Source organism: Chenopodium album, chromosome 11 (assembly GCF_948465745.1).
Source record: "Chenopodium album chromosome 11, dcCheAlbu1.1, whole genome shotgun sequence".
NCBI classification, from domain to species: domain Eukaryota; kingdom Viridiplantae; phylum Streptophyta; class Magnoliopsida; order Caryophyllales; family Amaranthaceae; genus Chenopodium; species Chenopodium album.
Window position 1 is genome coordinate 55,020,720 of NC_137844.1, and position 17,327 is coordinate 55,038,046.

Genomic DNA, 17,327 nt, shown 5'->3' on the forward strand with positions numbered 1-17,327 from the left:
CAATTTTGGATTATTTTTTAGTAATCCGAACTTTGATATGAATTTGCTTTCAATGATCCCAAGTGACCGATAACTTATTAAAAAGGTTAAAAAAATTCAATGTAATTTACACATGTAACCACATAATTGGTCAATAATTAACTAATTATATTTAAAACTGCCTTAAAAAAAAGTTATTTTAAATTAACAATTTTAAAATAATTATTTTAAAAATTATTTTAAGAAAACCACCATCAGCCACCTTCCGGCCTTCCCTGTCCTCCACCTTTGCTCCCAACCCCAGCGCCGCCTAGACTCCTCCTGCCGGCGTCCCCCCTCACCGCTGTGACTCTTTAACTCCTAATGCCCCTCACCACTGTGACTCTTTAGCTCCCTTTCCTCGCAAAGTTGCAAACCCTTTTTGCAACTAATTAACTCCCACTCACAACCCCCTTCTGCAATCACGAAACCGGAAAAATTCATGGGGGGGTTTGGGTGAGATTCTGACAGGGGTCACGGTTCGTGGGAAGGCCGAGGGTTCGTGATCAACAAGGTGAGGGTTGCGGGTGGGTTCTTTGGTTGATGGAGAACTGGCGAAGGAAGGGGATCGGTAGGGGTGTCGGGATGGGGGGAAGAGAAAAGAGGTGGTGTCTCGGCGCGGGAATGTGGTCTGGACGGCGGCCTGGCTGGACGGCGACCTGGGCTGGGCGGCGATTTAGGCTGGGCATGGCACTGGTGGCGGTATTAAGTTAATTAGATGATTATTTTTTAAAAATTTTGCTTAACTAAATTCTTAAATTTATTTTAATTTTTTTACAGTAATATTTAACTTTTTATTTTTAATTTTTTTTTATCAAATCATATGCTAACACGTGTTAAATAACTTGTTATAACAAGTTAGATTACCGGTTGGGACCATTGAAAGCAAATTCATATCAAAGTTCGGACTATTAAAAAATAATCCAAAGTTGAGATTATTTTGGGCAAATGAGGCAAAGTTGGGATTACTCTTGTCAATTTTTCCTATATACTTCCTCATGAAGAGCCTAGATAGAGAGTGAGAGATAGAGGTGGTTAGAGATTCCCTCCTGATTTCAGGAGATTTTGGGAGACTAGGATTGATTCTCATCACCCGCCCTTGTGGATCACTAAACACTAAAAAAATAAAAAATGAAGAGGTCATGTAGGCAAGCATGGAATTCTACAGAATGTTTTATTGTAGTAATATACTCGGGTTTTACGTTTTACTATCTACCATCATTAGTTAATTAAAGAGTAAGGGATTGGTAAAGTAGTTAGAGCTTCTCTCTCAGTTTCACAAGATCCCGGGATCGAGTCTCACCCTCGTCCTAAACAATTAAACACTTTATACTCATATTTTATATCAAATCGTTGTAAATAATATGAAATAGGGATAGCAGTTAACATTAGTTTGGTCAATAAACATTATAGGTGTTGGGAGTACATCAAGGATTCAAGGGACATCTCAACGCATTATGCATCGACTTTTTTATTATTATTATATTACCAAAATCATATTGGATTAGATTGTCATTTTGCCGAGACTTGCTTATAGGTGATGCATTTCAACTGTTTCCCATGTTTATTGTTTTGGTGAGTGTGTGGTAAATATTACGAAGTATAATATATTCCTGATCTCAACCATTCGCTTAAACTTTTTGTTGAGTTGGTTATGTCACGTTAGCTCTGATACCATGTTAAAGGACCAAGTCAACCAAAAGTTTAAGCTGATAGTTGAGGCCAGAAATATGCTATATACTCTCTATCATAAATGTATTGTAGTATAATGTTGCCAAGTCACAAATTTGTGCGTTGGGCATAGGGAACACCCCACTTTCATCAATAATTAATCCATGAAAAAACTCTTAAAAAAAATTCGGACAAAGCCATGGATCTGATCTCTAATAACTACCTATACTCATAAAATAATTAATATTCATAACAATCAGAATCAGAAGTCTAGAAGATTTAGTGTTTCAAAACTTTCTTAGTATATTATACTGGATCATTAAATTAAAAGCCCTTACACTGCACTAGGGACTAGAGTCAATTGATATACTGTTAATAATTACATCATCTTTGCTAATCAAATAAAAAAATTCTGCTTTTGTGAGTTAAGTGTTGGTTGATCACAAGCCACAACATATTGTACTTGTAAATAAAAAGGCACTAAGTTGTCTGAATAGAAAAGGAACAAATGGAACATTTGTAATGTGCTTGATACAAGCATTTATTTTAAAATTGTGATACAAAAGCGAGCATCGGATTGCCTATAAATTAAAGCCTCTCATTTTTTATTGTATGTTTTAGACCATAGTATACATCGTTCACAATCTGAACACACAAATTGAGCTATTCTCTTTGTATTTAGGGCATGTATCCATTTGAAGTGTTTAACAATATACAACGGTTAATTTTCTCATCAAATACCATTGGCAATTAGCCAATTATCATGATTTTATGAATTCTAAGCTTAATATATTATATTTATAATATTTATAAACTAATAATAATACCTTGATTACATTCTATCTACTTGCTTAATATGCATTACCTAAAATAATAGTAATACTTCCGTTATTGACAATTTAATAAAAAATTTCTCTTACATTTTATCAAAATTTTCCAACTAACAAAGAATAGAAGAAAGTAGTGATGAGTTGATGAGCATTATTGTTAACCATTTAAAAAAGAAAAGAAAACAGATAAACTTTATTTTCGTAAATATTATGCACAAGATTTAAATTTGAGTAAATTTAATCAATAAAAAAGTGTTTAATACTTCCCTGATAAAAATATTGTATGTTATAAATGGAAGATCAACCAAAAAGGTTGGTAGTAGTTGTATGATCGATTTTATTTACCAAACAAGGTTTTGATACGGTAGCTAATTAGACTAATTTATAATTATTTAAATTATTAAAAAAAAAAAAAAACTCTATAAGTGTTTTTAGTTGAAACCCTTTAAAATTTACAATAGGATTGTTATTAAATTCAGTTTATAATTTAACTTTTAAAAATATTAATTTTTAATAATTTATATTTTTTTTTTGAAATTTTGTCTATTAAAAGGCGTTTCAAAAACGTCTATGTGATACATAGACCCCTTTATTACACCACGTCACCTACTCAACCACTCATTATATCATATCATCATTCACAACCATGTTGTAAAGATGAAAATAAATGGAATAGCTAAAAATAAAAATAAAATAAAATAAAATACACCATAAACACTGAATACATATAATCGGAACAAACAAATAGATCATATCATATATTTATTTGTATCTTACGTACTACGTATTTATTTTGAATTAAAAAAAAATTGCAATTTATAACTTTTTCATATTTTCAAAGTACACAAAATTTAAAAATATCTAATGTGATCATTTTTGTCATTAAATATTAATTTACTTCATATATACTTCCTTGTTTCTCTAAAAAAAAATCTCATCACTTTTTATTTCACGCTTGTCAATACAGTACTTCAATCGCTAATATATTTAATTATCACCATATGCATGTGTGGTGTACTTGGTAGGGAGAACCTTGTGTTCGATTCTCCACAAGGACCACAACAAGCAATTGGAGGGGATTGGAACCTAACCATCCAGAACTGAGCCCCGAATCCGAATTAGCCTAAAGGGTGAATTGGGTGGAACAAAAAAAAATGGGTTTAATTGTTGGTGGTATTTTTCAAATTTTCCTAAGCATAATTGTAAATGTTTTTTAAAAAAGTATAATTTCAAAGATTAATCAGATTAGATTAGATTGAAAAATTTTAATCTAGGAAAATTTGTTAATTACTACCTTAAAAAAGGGGTCTTTGTGAATTACTACCCCTAATAAAAAAAAATTGTTAATTACTACCCCTAAAACTGATTTATTCTAGTGATTGCTACCCTTTTCCCTAATCAGCCCCTAATTAGGTGATTTAAGCTCTTAATGATATCATTATTTGACTAATTTGTGATTAGTTGCTTTTAAGCCATGATTGATTAAATAAACCCTAACACCACCTCTAAACCACCACTACACCACCTTCGACAGCCCCCTTACCCCATCCCGGCCCCACCATCTCCAGCAGCCCCCTTACCCCATCCCGGCCCCACCATCTCTAGCAGCCCCTTTACCCCATCCCGGCCATCTCCGGCAGCCTACCTCCGCCCCGGCATCCACCTACCTCTAAACCACCCATTGCACCACCTCTAAACCCCCAACCATCAATCCTACCCTCTAAGAACCCCTCCTCCCCACCCGCAGGCGGGCCTAACCCCCTCCCCTTCGCCAGAGAACCCTACCGAGACCTCCCTAAGCCTCATCCACCCCCTTCCTCCCTTAATCACCACCCTAAAGCCCTAAAATTGAAACCCTAGGGTGGTGATTAGGGGGAAAGGGGGTAGAGGCAAATTAGGGAAGGTCAAGCAAGGTTTTCTTGTAAGGGGTAGGGGGTGGGGCCGCCGCGGGTGGGGAGGGGGGATATCGTGAAGGGAGGTGGTTTTAGGGTGGGCGGATGGTGGTTTTAGGGTGAGGACTAGAGCTGACAATCTTGACTCGACCCGTGACCCGAAAACGTAAACCCCAAATTGACCAGAACACAAAGCTGACCCGACCCAACCTATACCCGACCCGAAGTGGAGTTGACCCGAACTTGACTTGATATCCGAATTGACCCGACCCGAATTATACCGACCCGAAATTGACCCGATACCCCGAATTGACCTGACCCGAAATTTGACCCGATACCCAAAGAGACCCGCAACCCGAAGTGACCTGACCCGATTTTGACCTGATTTGATTGACCCAAATGGACCCGAAACCCGAAGCGACCCGAACTATACCCGAAATGACCCGACCCAAAATTAACAAATACTCAAAATGACCTAACTGATTAAGGGCTTAATTACTTTACCCGAATAAACACTTATCGAAAATAACCTAAATTAAATTATAGTATTGTGTGTATAATACTATTGTAATGTGCGTGTAATTTATTACCCGTAATTCATAAAGAGTTCCATTTGATTAGGAATACTAGTTTTTGTTGTTGTTGTTGTTATTATTACTTAATCTTAGCTTCTTCTTTTAAGTGTTACATTGAATTTTTTTTCCACGATTCACTTTATCTAATTTAAATTTTTGATCAATTAATCAATGATAGTAATCATACATATGAAACAATACAATCTTGTGTATATAGTAATGTTGGAATTGTCTAATGAATATATTATTATATTCAATTGTTATACTTTATACTTATTGATAATTATAATATATTATTGGTCAAATTTTTACATCAACTAAGACGAAAATTGACCTGACTCGAATAGACCCGATCGAACTCAACCCGACCTGAATTTGACCCGACCCGAACTTAACCCGACTTGAATTTGACCGCCCTAAACTTGACCCGATAATTGGACCCAAAGACTGACTCAACCCGAACCGAACTCAACCTGACCCAAACCGACCTGACCCGAACTCGACCCGAAGTGTTGACCCGATACCCGACCCGACCTGAATTACCATTGACCCGAAACTCGAATTAACCTGACGCAAACTCAACCCGACCTAAACTCAACCCGACTCAAACTCGACCTGAAGTGTTGACCTGATATCCGACCTGACCCGAATTACCATTGACCCGAAACTGACCCTAAACCCAAATTGACCCGACTCAACCCGAACCTAACACGAATATTGATTAACCCGACCCGATCCGAACCTGACCCGAATATTGATTGACTCGAAATTGACCCGACCCACCCCGTACCCGACTTGAACGAGCCGTTTGCTAGGTCTAGTGGGGACCGAGAAAGGGGTGTTGTCATGGTGAGGAGTTGGAGGAGATAGGTTCGGTAGTGGGCGGAGGGTGACCGGAGGTGGTGCAATGATGGTGTAGAGGTGATTCTAGGATTTAATTAATTAATTATGGTTTAAAAGCAACTAATTACAAATTAGTCGGATAATGATATCATTAAGAGCTTAAATAGTCTGATTAGGGAAAGGGGTAGCAATCACTAGAATTAATCAGTTTTAAGGGTAGTTATTCACAAAAACCCTTTTTTGAGGTAGTAATTAACAAATTTTCCTTTAAGAGCAAGATTAGTGCAGTCTCATCTTAAAACTTTAATCCATTGCCACATCAGCTTTTTAGATTAAGTTTAATTTTTTTTTCTAATTATAATTATGTTAAGACTCCTTAAGACTCGATAAAACTTATCTCTTCAATCGCTTAGACTCATGTTTTTACATGTAAATTAAATTATTAAAGTTTTTTTTTTTAAAAAAAAAAGATTAATTGAGTGTTAAATTAAGTCTGAAGTTGAGTTTTGAGTTTTCAAGACTCCACTTCAGATTTTGTTAAGATTTAGTTTCTTAAATGCATTAAAAAAACAAAGTCTTGTCTTATAATCACAAAATCAAAAAATGCATTAATCTTGCTCTAATGTAATTAAGCAAATTGTATCTCTTGTCTACCAGATTACCGTCATACCCTTTGACGGCCTTTGAATCCAAAGTCCAAAACAATCGTAAGCCCAAAAAAAACCCGAAATCAAAACCAGAATTCCACTTTCTGACATCGAAACCAGATCAACTCATCCATGGATTCCGCCCAAAACGCAGCAGCAGCAGCAGCTGGAAACAACAACAACAACAATGAAGGAACAACCTCGGATGATGCGAAGCAAAACCTTAGTGACGTCACCAACTCCATTGACAAAACTTTGGGCCTTCTTCATCAGCTTTACCTCACTGTCTCTTCCTTCAATGTCACCTCTCAGCCTCTTCTCCTTCAACGCATGTACTTTCTCTCTCCTCTAAACCCTAATTTTCTTAATTTTGACGATTTTTCTAAAGAATTAGGGTTTGTCTGTTTTGTTAGAAATTCTTTGGTGATGGAGCTTGATAGTATGATGAAATTGTCTGGAAATTGCAATATTCAGATTCCCATGGAGGTTCTCAAGTCAGTATTTTTTCCTAATTTTGTAATTGTTTTCAATTATTTTAGATTTATTTGTTTTTATTTTATTTTATTTAATTATTACTATTTTCGTTCTATATTAGTTACTTACTTACTTTAATCTATTTTGTGTTGTTAGTTTAATTGATGATGGGAAGAATCCAGATGATTTCACCAAGGATGTTCTTAATAGCTGTATTGCCAAAAATCAGATCACTAAAGGCAAAACTGATGCTTTTAAGGTGATCAAATTGATCCCTTTTCTGTATAATTACATTTTTTAATTTTCTGCACATTTCACCAAGGATGTTCTTAATAGCCAGTTCGAAATCGCTTCGTTGAAATTTGATTTATAATAAGGTTGGATGTTGGTGGGTAATCCTTCAGTCATTTACACCCTTCATAGCCAGTTCGAAATCGCTTCGTCGAAATTTGATTTATAATAAGGTTGGTTGTTGGTGGGTAGTCCTTCAATCATTTACACCAAATGAAAGACTTGTGCAAATCTCTGGCAAGACCACCTGATGGTTTTTCAGGAAAAGTGCATTGTTGTGCTGATTTATGGTGGCTGTTGCAACTTGACAATTTTACTATAAATGACATATGTAGCTTTCTTCTTGCAGAGGAGATGAATGAAGGTTTACACTTAACTTATATTTGTCGAATTTTACTTAAATTTGCTAAAACCTATTTTAACAAGTTGGGGAGAACATAGTGTAAGTTAGCCTTGGGTTATTATTTCTATGTTTGTTCTTGAAATCTTTTTCTTTAAATGGTTGGCTACATGGCCATAGAAAAATTATGGCATCAATGACTCAATGAGTGTAGTTATGATGCGTCAACATCTAGACTTTATTTTCTTCCCTCTCTGTGTCCGTTTCTCTCTTACTTACTAAACCACGTTTGTTTAATGGTTAATGAGAATAAGTGATGAATAATAATGGTTTATTTGCTCTACAGAGTTTGCGAAAGCATATGCTTGAGGAACTTGAACAAGCTTTTCCCGCTGAAGTGGAGGAATATAGAGATATACGTGCCTCGGCTGCTGCTGTAAGTTTGTACATTGTTATTTATATGCAAATCCCCCCTCCTCTTAATCCGGTAAAACAATGTAACTGAGTTTGATTGTACAAACTATTTTGTTATGCCTGTCTTTAAATCTGATAGGCTCTTTTGGAGGGATTATGTGTGTCTTATTCTAGTAGGATCTAACTTATAGGTTTTATACAGGATATGAAAAGGATGGCACAAGCCCAGAATGCGCTGCCTAATGGAGATGTGAAGGTCAAGGGTGAGCTATAGGTTCTGATATCCGAGAAAAATCAGGTTTTTTGACTGTTCTTACAATACGTGTAGCTTCAAGGTGTGTCTATGAGTATTATATTCGCTAAAATGTTAGTATAGGTGGCCATTTATACGGTGGAGGTTTTTGTATAAGTCTCAAGACTCTCAACTTATCTGTTATTTAACATGTGAATATGCGATTACCTGTATGTTGTATCTTTTGGTGTCAAATTGTCAATAATGTTATATAATCTTCAAATATGCTCTTCTGTGCATAATGGCTTATATACTTGATTGGACTTGTCAATGTAATTATGAATGCCATCTGTAAGCCTGAAACAAGATGAAGAATTATCAGTGCACTTGGTTACTCTCATGATTTATACACAAGATGAGACGGTCTTGTGAGAGCTTTTGATTTTTGATGTCTTGTTGGTTTGCTGATGTTGGTGCTGCTGTTGTCGTTCTAAGTTGTAACAAGCTTTAGGTCTGTTGATACTCATAAACTGCAGCTGCTCTGTAATAATAAGATAAGCATGTGATGTCTGGCAGGTTGGCTAGGTTAGCATCTTGTAGTTAGTCTTTAAACTTAGTAGTTGTGAACATCTGAACACTGTAAAACACTTACATGGGGGTATGAAGTATAAATTTGGGCATCCCTAAATGCTGTCCATGGTTGAGCCAAAAGATATATGTGATGGCAAGTCTTCTTGAAGTAATTTGAGGTGTGTTTGAGATTGTAACGACAAATTTGTTTGCCGCATGTGTAAAATTGCGTAATTTTGAACACTGTGTGAAGAGTTTCAAATTCAATTTGCTACATGCTTGTGAGGTTGAATATTGTATAGATCACTCAGTGAGATTAGCTTGAGGACAGGCTATGCAGTGATTTTCATTTTAACTTACTTAATTGATGCCCTTGTTATCTTTATGAGAATGTGGCAAATCGGGTCACTCAATATAAATTTTGTAACTTGTATTCTTTCAATTGGGTTTAGAGTAAGCTGGTTTGGATACTTAAACAATTTATTCTTTCGGCATTAAGAGTTGAAGGCATAGGGTGCTGCTGTTGGCATTGAGATTATTTTAAGGTTTGCTGTGAACAATGCAGCTGAGCTGGGTATTTTAATGCTGCTTTAGCAGTTGGAATTAGAGATCTTTTATGAGGATGTTTGAGGACTGATAGCAACTAGTCAATAGAAAATTGTCAGGGCCCTCAGGGCTTTGCATGGTGGAGCAGATAGAGTCTCTCTGTACTTGGATTACATACTTGATTACTGACTGTCTCTGGAAATAATCTGATTTCCTAGAGGTTAAGCAATAATCAGTGTGGAAAATCTAGGATCTGAGGAAGCTTGTAGATTATTGCTGCAGTTGGTGGATTATGGATATACAGTAAGAAGAAAAAGTGAAATTCTTTATTCAATGAAGTGCTGGCCACCCTTACTGACTGATTCATACAAATTAATAACATGGCATTCAGTGCGTATGCAACTTTGCTTGTGAACATGGATTAAATTTGCTAGGTCATCAGTGAGTGATCAGACCTATTATGTCAACATCCTGCCCCTAGTTGAATTGGTGGAATTTCCAACAAGAAATAATTTGCATGTATTATTTCTTTAGTTTTGATATGAGAGCTGACAAATCTTCTGAGGGAACTTAGCCCATGTATAAAGGCAATCATATGTACTAATGTGTTCAGGTCTCTCTTGAATGGACGTTAATCTTTTTGTCTTGAGCTCTTTTATTGTGAGATAACATATTGCAAATTAAAAAGTTAACCTTTATCTTTGATAAGTTGATTGATTGAAGCAACTTCAAAAAAATTTATCTAATTGTCCATATCTTGTGGTTGTTGCTGCTGTTCTTTTAGCTTGTGGTACGACCGTACGATAATATACAGTTTCATCATCTTCAAAGGAACTAATTTCCTTTTACTTGGCCTCAATGCACTGAAAATTCTGTTGTGTTTTTTTTGATATGGTCTTAGTACTGGGATAGTAAAAGCATTGTTTCAAGAAGAAGTATGATATGTAGAAAGGCACAATTAACCTCGTGGCTTGTCGTGTATACGCTTTTTAGTTAGTTTTTTTAGGTTGTGGTAAGATAATATTTAGGCAAATTCATTATATTCAAAGGCAATAACTGCCTTAACGCACAGAAAATTCTACTGTATTTTTTATATGGGCTTAGTGAAGGGATAGATAAATAAAACACTAGTTAAAGAAGGGATGTGATCTGTAATTAGGTACATATAACCTTGTGGCTGTAAAAGGGGAATTGTCAGGATTGGCCATGTGACTGCCCTGGAGGCTGGGGTGGGGGGTGCTGTTAATGGACAGATGACAAATTCAAATCAAATGGTGTTTGCCACTGTTGCTCTGGTAATCTTTCAAGAATAGCCTCCTTGGTCCAAGAGATAGGATCTTTTGCTTCCAAGAGAATTAGGAATGTGATTAATGTTAGCGAGAAGAAAAAAGAAATCTGTATATTTAGAATTCAAGCAAGAAATGAGGCTGTAAGGATACTAAGAAATTATTGCTGCTACTGATGAAGGTACAGTGAGCAGTATAGAAGAGTTATACTACATAGTTTTTGGAGATAAAGCTGTGGCTGTTGAGAAATTTTCCAATCCTTTAACTAGCTTCTTAGCTGTAGTCCTGCTTACATCATGAAGTAATTAAGACTAATTGGATTCAATAAGTTTGATGCCTTTATCAATCTTGTTACTTTGGGAAGTTTATGAAGTATATTAGGTTTGCTGGGCTAGCTGCTGTTGATCAATCCTCACATGTGGATAGTATCTGGCTTTTTTGGAGGGTTATTTTTTTGCATAGCTTTGAGTGAATGTAGTGTTGGAGATTTGTGGTAACTTAACATCTATGTAGAATGTAATTCAGGATTTTCACAACCTCCTCAACGCCCCCTTCCCCAAGAGAAATAATGGTAGTTAGTATTAAGTAGCTGACATGCCAATGCAAATGGAATCAGCAGTTTTTATTGTGGAATGTAGGATTTAGTCTTCATCTTCAGTTTTTGTGCTTGACTGCTCGTTGCTTGAGATTTATGTGCTATGGTGTAGAATGAGTTCTAGGATTTATGCCCTTGACTAAAAAGTGTGTATCACCTCAATAAAAAGGTTAATAGTCACGTAGGCTGTGGTATGAGGTGGTGTAGCTCACCTGCTATTGTAGATCATTTGCAAGACCATTTTGTGAGTTTGGAGAGGGAATATCCATTTTCTGTCTTGTTGGTGATTTGGTGGTAAAGGAATGATAGGATCGTTTAGGAGTCAAGCTTCTTTGTAGGAGTAGGTTGTGATCTCAGCTTCACTTTAGACCTATGCTTTTGGTAGCTTCATGCCGTGTCTCTTTTATAGGTAACTTGTAATTGAACTCTATCTCCCGTTTTTGCTTGATTTTGGAGTTGGTGCATAGTGATTCATTGTAGACTTGTTGAGGACGAGATTTTAAAATAGTTTTATAAATGGCAGGAAGATATGGATGACAGGTTGAATTCTATCACAAGCAGAAGAGGACCTGGTTTGGCTGGTTACTTGAATATTATGTCCTGTCTGGACTATTTATACAGTTTTTGTTGTCTCTGTGTGTGTAGAGCGAGATCTATGTTTTGTGCATTAAATGCTTGTTTTGTATGTGTAGCGTAGCATTGTAGCAAACCATTTAAATTTAAATTTTCTTGTCGAATTTATAGGTGTTTGATGAGAAGAGTAATTTCCTGTGTATTTATGCAATAGTGCAGTGTATTTCACTATTTTGATGTTGTGTTACTCTAACATGACATTTGGTTTTATGCGTGCATTATATATATATATATATATATATATATATATATATATATATATATATATATATATATATATATATATATATATATATATATATATATATATATATATATATATATATATATATATATATATATATACCCGGCACTTAGATTATGTCACAGATACTTCAATTGTATTTGTAGTTTTGTACCCAGGTATTTGTTGAGGAGAAATGAAAGAGGAGAAGTTTATTTGATTGAACACAAATGGACTTGATATCATTTAATAAGTAGTATAAGACAAGTAATGTGAAATACATGTACAAGTATTTGTAGCGTGAAAACTATGTAACTGGTCTTTTCGTATCAGGAATATATATATAAATGCCGTGTCAGTAGCTGTGTCCAATGGTAGGGCTGCTCCCATGTCTGAAATATTGAGCACTTACGTATGTCTTGACACTTGGATATGTTCCTTGTACCCGGCACTCATTCTTGTGTCTAACATGGTGTTGATGGTCCTTTACTCAGGTTTCTGTTTTGGGGCTGGGGGTTTGCATGGTAGATGAATGGGATATATATACAGAGCATTTTCAAGTTTGTTACTGTGGTAGAGTTCCTACCACTACTTATATTGGCTCAAAGCCGCTGGAAGTAAACCCAGCATTTGGAAGAATAACTTGGCTATAAATATATGCTTATGGATTGTATCATGTCCAGAAGTCCCACCAGTCTGAGATACAATTATGCTCCATAAGATAGGCTGATTCTAAACCGTTGTGGTTTCTAAATGAAGCTAATGAATCATCTGCAGATTCTATCATGTTAAATTGACTGTCTGTCTCCTGCTCAAAATTCATAAACCCCTTGGATTTATCCTTGGATAATATGCTGTCCTGAATGTAATCTTCTGGTTGAGCTTTGTGCTTTTCCGGTGAGCTTAAAGATATAGATTCTCCATTACTGCTGCATGTAACAGGAGCTGAATCACTTGTGCAGTCTTTAGGACCTTCTTTCAAATTCCTTAATCGTTGAACCTGTTTTAACAGAGAGATGAAAAGGGTGCAAACTGGATGTTAGAGCATGAATTCTTTTGTTTCTTGTCAAAAAAAAAAAAAGTTCAGCTGATTGGTTAGTATCATACCTCAATGGTTAAGCTCTGGTTTTCTTTCTTAAGAACCTCAAACTTAGAGGCGAGGTTGTCATAGCAAGCTTTTAGGATGCTGTAATCACGCTCTGTCTGCTTTGACTTGCTTCGAGCCCTCCTATTCTGAAACCATATAGAAACCTGACGAGGATGAAGTCCGAGTTGGTCTGCTATCCGCTGCTTTGTTTTTGACCCCGGTCTTGATTCTGAGCTAAACATAGATTCCAAAGATTTAATTTGCGCGTCACTAAATCTTTTCTTGCTGCTGTTTGTTTGTGTTATTGCTACAGGATCAATGTCCATACCTGTGGCTCATGTGAGAAATTTATTTATTTATTATTATTATTATTTTTTTTTTTTTTTTGCTTTGGCTTTTCTATTGCAGATAAATTCTGTTGTTGATACCAATTTATAGGCTGTTGGGGATGGGTGTTACTTTTGGATGAAAAAGAGTGCAGGTTCGAGGAAATTCTGGCTCTGATGGATATAGCTGTATTTTACAGAAAGAGTGAGTTTGTGATTGTGTGTGAATATGTGAAAATCAGGGGATTTTAGTATATATATTATGCCAAATGGATTTATCACTAAGGTCTTGGGCCCTGAGTTAGATTACGATGTTATTGCCGTGTCATAGGAGATTCTGGTGGAGTGGGAGATTCTTGTCTGGGACTCCATTTATACACTGTTGTTCGCAATCATTTGGGTTTGATCTTGCAACATTAAAACTACCCTCCCCAGCCCCATTCCTCCGTGTCCTTTGATGGTATTAATTTATCCACTAATCGGGTCGTTATATAGGTTGAACAATGGGAAGGGAATTGCTGGTAGATCCACAAACAAGTTATGCTTATTAATTAACTAACATTCATATGTGTTTCCCTGGCTTTTTTGGAAAGGACTTCGTTAATTTATAAAAGGTTTTAGTATCGGGATTAGTTATGATTTGGTTCCAAGTTGTGAATTATCTATATATAGTATCAATTCAGTTATGGTTGGTTGCTTGCGGAATTGGAGTTATGGAGCTCTTCTATTTTTTTTTGGTTTTTATCATCTCTAATTTAAACCTGGAATTTAGATATAGGCTTGCTTTTTATTAGATCATGCTTAGGAGAAACTTCTGTCATATAAACTGGTTCTTATTGTTTAAGGGTGCATGATTATGAACCCTAATTTCAGTTTTTAGGTAGAAGTGTGTCTCTATCTGTTAAATAGAAGAGGTCAAGAAAAAGTCATGTCAAGTCTTAATAACAATTACACATCTGCTTATCTCTAGAAAGCAGCGGCAGATGAAGCAAGAGGGGTCATTATAAACTATTTAGTGAATTGATAGATTTGATACAGACCTTATCTGGTTGAGCTGTCAGGTTATCTGTCATCTGGGTGAGTGACACGTGTTCGTGGTGACCCAGCAAGAATTTTGGCTTATGCCTTAACCTTCATCTTCATGGCCCTGCCTGTGTTTTTAGCTTATGATGAATTGGTAATATACCATTTGATAATTTGACAAGTCATTTTTGTGCTTACGTTTTGATGTCTTTAGGTTATAAGGACACATATGGCGTTTTGATTATGATGCTTTGTTTGTCTATTCATACAAAGTACATGGAATAATCATGTTTAATACGCGTTGTATGTAGTTGAGACTCTTAAGAGGGCTGATACTGATACACACAAGGGCAAAAAGGTTAATTCTAATTAATATGTTGCGTGATGTAACTACCCCTGATAACATATAGAATCAGGTGAATGAGTGTCTATGGTGGTTGTAGTCTAACATTCATCGTCTGTCGTGGCTCGTTTACGGTGATGGATGAGAAGATGTATTTTACACCCGTACAGTTAGTTTATCGACAATGAGTTCAGATGATTTATAATTGACACCAGCATGAATTTACATTGAAGATGTGGATATCTATGACGTTACTTGTTGGAGTAAGATAGGTTTAGACTTTCTTCACTCGTAACAATTATTTGGAAGAAATATTCACGGTTCACACTTCACAGTATAGTACTTAGATTATGAGTGGACAAGTTTAGAAAGCTTTATGGAAAAAAAAACACTTGTTTAAAAGCAATTTGATAGACAATTTGCGTGGAAAAGATGATTCTTTCTTCTAATTTTCTCCATCGTGAGCTACAAGATTACATACTAGTTTTTCTTTCCGTGGGGCTTAATAAATCCTACTTTCTTGACTTAACCTTGACTTGGGTGAATAAAGGTTTTGGACACATTGGTTTTAAATCTTTTTTTTTTTAATGCATTTTTTTTTTTTTAATTTAAATAATGTATTACCCAATGATTCTTATCCAAATTATTTTTCTTAGAAACATGGATCTTTTTGGTTACATGTACATGCCAAGAGGGGCAAATGGAGAGAAGAATGTGATAATTGGGACAAAGGAAGTAACTAACATAAAAGTGGGAAACCAATCAAAACACAAAGTCAAATCCTCAATTTACATGTACGTAATCTATATAAAAGCCTAGCTATTTAGATAATACTCCATATGCTAGGTCTCGTGAGTAGTCGTGACACGTTTTTGAATAATTATCAATGAAAGATGTCTTCATGACTTCAAACACCAAATCTTTTTCCTTCCGGCAATGATTAAAGATATGTACCATAAAATTTATATTGGTCTTTTTTTAACGATTCTCTTAATATTATAGAAACAAAAATAAATTATCATAAATCATAATGCAGTGATTCAAATAAAATTAAATATCCAAAGTACTATTCACATAGGATTGATCTTTTGTTCAACATAAAACATTAACAATATTAGTAGTTTTATACTTTTATTAAGGGTAATGATATATAATTTCTAAAATGGAATTAAGTTGGGAATTTATGATAATTTCACACGCATATCTAATCTATCCTCAATATTTCCTTTTCTTGTTTATCATTTTTCTTTTATTAATAAAAAAGGCCAAGAGACCAGTCATTCTTGAATTCTTGTTTCTTTAAACTTATCAAAGGAGGCAAATGATCGATTATTACTAAAATGCGGTCTATTTTTTGAGACCGCTAATTGTAGTAGTGGTTTTGAAACTGAAATTGCTATTGCCATTAGCGGTATTAAGCTTAAATGAAAAAAAAAAAAAAAAAATTTTTGACGCACAACAACTTACTTCACCATTCTCTATTTTTCTCCTCAACAACAATTGTGCTACCAAGGAGCACGAATTTAATTATTTGGACTTTAAAAAGTGAAATTGAGATTACATGTAGTATTTTAGGGATGGAGGGGTATTTAGGTTGTGCTCTTTATATTCACCAGACTATTATTTATCTAAACATGTTAAAATTTATTCTTATTGTTATATTAGTGAGTTAATATGTAAATTTGTGCAATTGGGTGACCACGGGGTCCACTTTTACCCTGAAAAAAATATAATAATAAAACTCTTACTTTTTATTTAACACATTACATGAAAACACAATTTAAGGAAGAGATTCGAGAGGGTAAATAAACATATTAATATTAAATAAACTAATTCAAACAAAGGAATGAAAAAGGAATAGATGAAATAATAATAGGTTGCCATTGAAATATATATATGCCACAAAATAGTTTTTGGTTCACAATATCATCATGGTAATGCGGAACAAGTAAATTTGAAAAGTTGCTTCTAACTTTGAAATTGTCTAAAATAAAATTTCCCCATCATCTACCTACACTTATATGTGCATCACAGCATCAGTGCATGAATATGATTCTGCTCATATTACATATTGGGTGTCAGGGTGTGGCCTTGCACATTGCACCATACTTGTAGTAATTTTATTTAAGTGTTTTAATAATATTACCTCCGTTACATATTAGTTGTAACTTTGAGGTATTATTTGTGAGACTTAAAATATTCCAAAATTGCAACTAATATGTAACGGAAGTAGTAGTATATTTTGTATCTTGTTGGTTTAGGTTTGTCTAATATATGGGGGCTAGATTAAACTTGAAAATTATTCTCAATGGCTTATAAAGTAATGAAGATATATACTTGTATAGTTGTATACAATTTGCACGCTGCACCCCTCTTGGAGGAATTTGTTTCCTTTAGGTTTGTCAAGTACTGATTTGTTCATTATTATGAGTCCTCAATTATGGTAGTGGCAGCTTGCTCTTATCGTT

General features: G+C 35.0%; 2 protein-coding genes across 2 annotated transcripts; one reads left to right on the plus strand and one right to left on the minus strand.

Moving 5' to 3' along the window:
• The first annotated feature begins 6,541 nt into the window (after window positions 1–6,541).
• LOC145569268 (mediator of RNA polymerase II transcription subunit 10b-like) lies at window positions 6,542–8,673 on the plus strand. Its single transcript, XM_081628630.1, has 5 exons — window positions 6,542–6,808; window positions 6,890–6,970; window positions 7,107–7,209; window positions 7,928–8,017; window positions 8,198–8,673. The coding sequence occupies exons 1-5, from the start codon at window positions 6,609–6,611 to the stop codon at window positions 8,267–8,269; spliced, it is 546 nt and encodes a 181-aa protein (XP_081484756.1). The 5' UTR covers window positions 6,542–6,608; the 3' UTR covers window positions 8,270–8,673.
• Window positions 8,674–12,348: 3,675 nt separating this feature from the next.
• Window positions 12,349–13,520, minus strand: LOC145569270 (homeobox-leucine zipper protein ATHB-12-like). The gene is made up of 2 exons (XM_081628631.1): window positions 13,188–13,520; window positions 12,349–13,080 (listed from the first exon to the last, which is right to left on the minus strand). Exons 1-2 carry the CDS (start codon window positions 13,491–13,493, stop codon window positions 12,754–12,756), a joined length of 633 nt encoding a protein of 210 aa, XP_081484757.1. The 5' UTR covers window positions 13,494–13,520; the 3' UTR covers window positions 12,349–12,753.
• Between the last annotated feature and the right edge of the window lie 3,807 nt (window positions 13,521–17,327).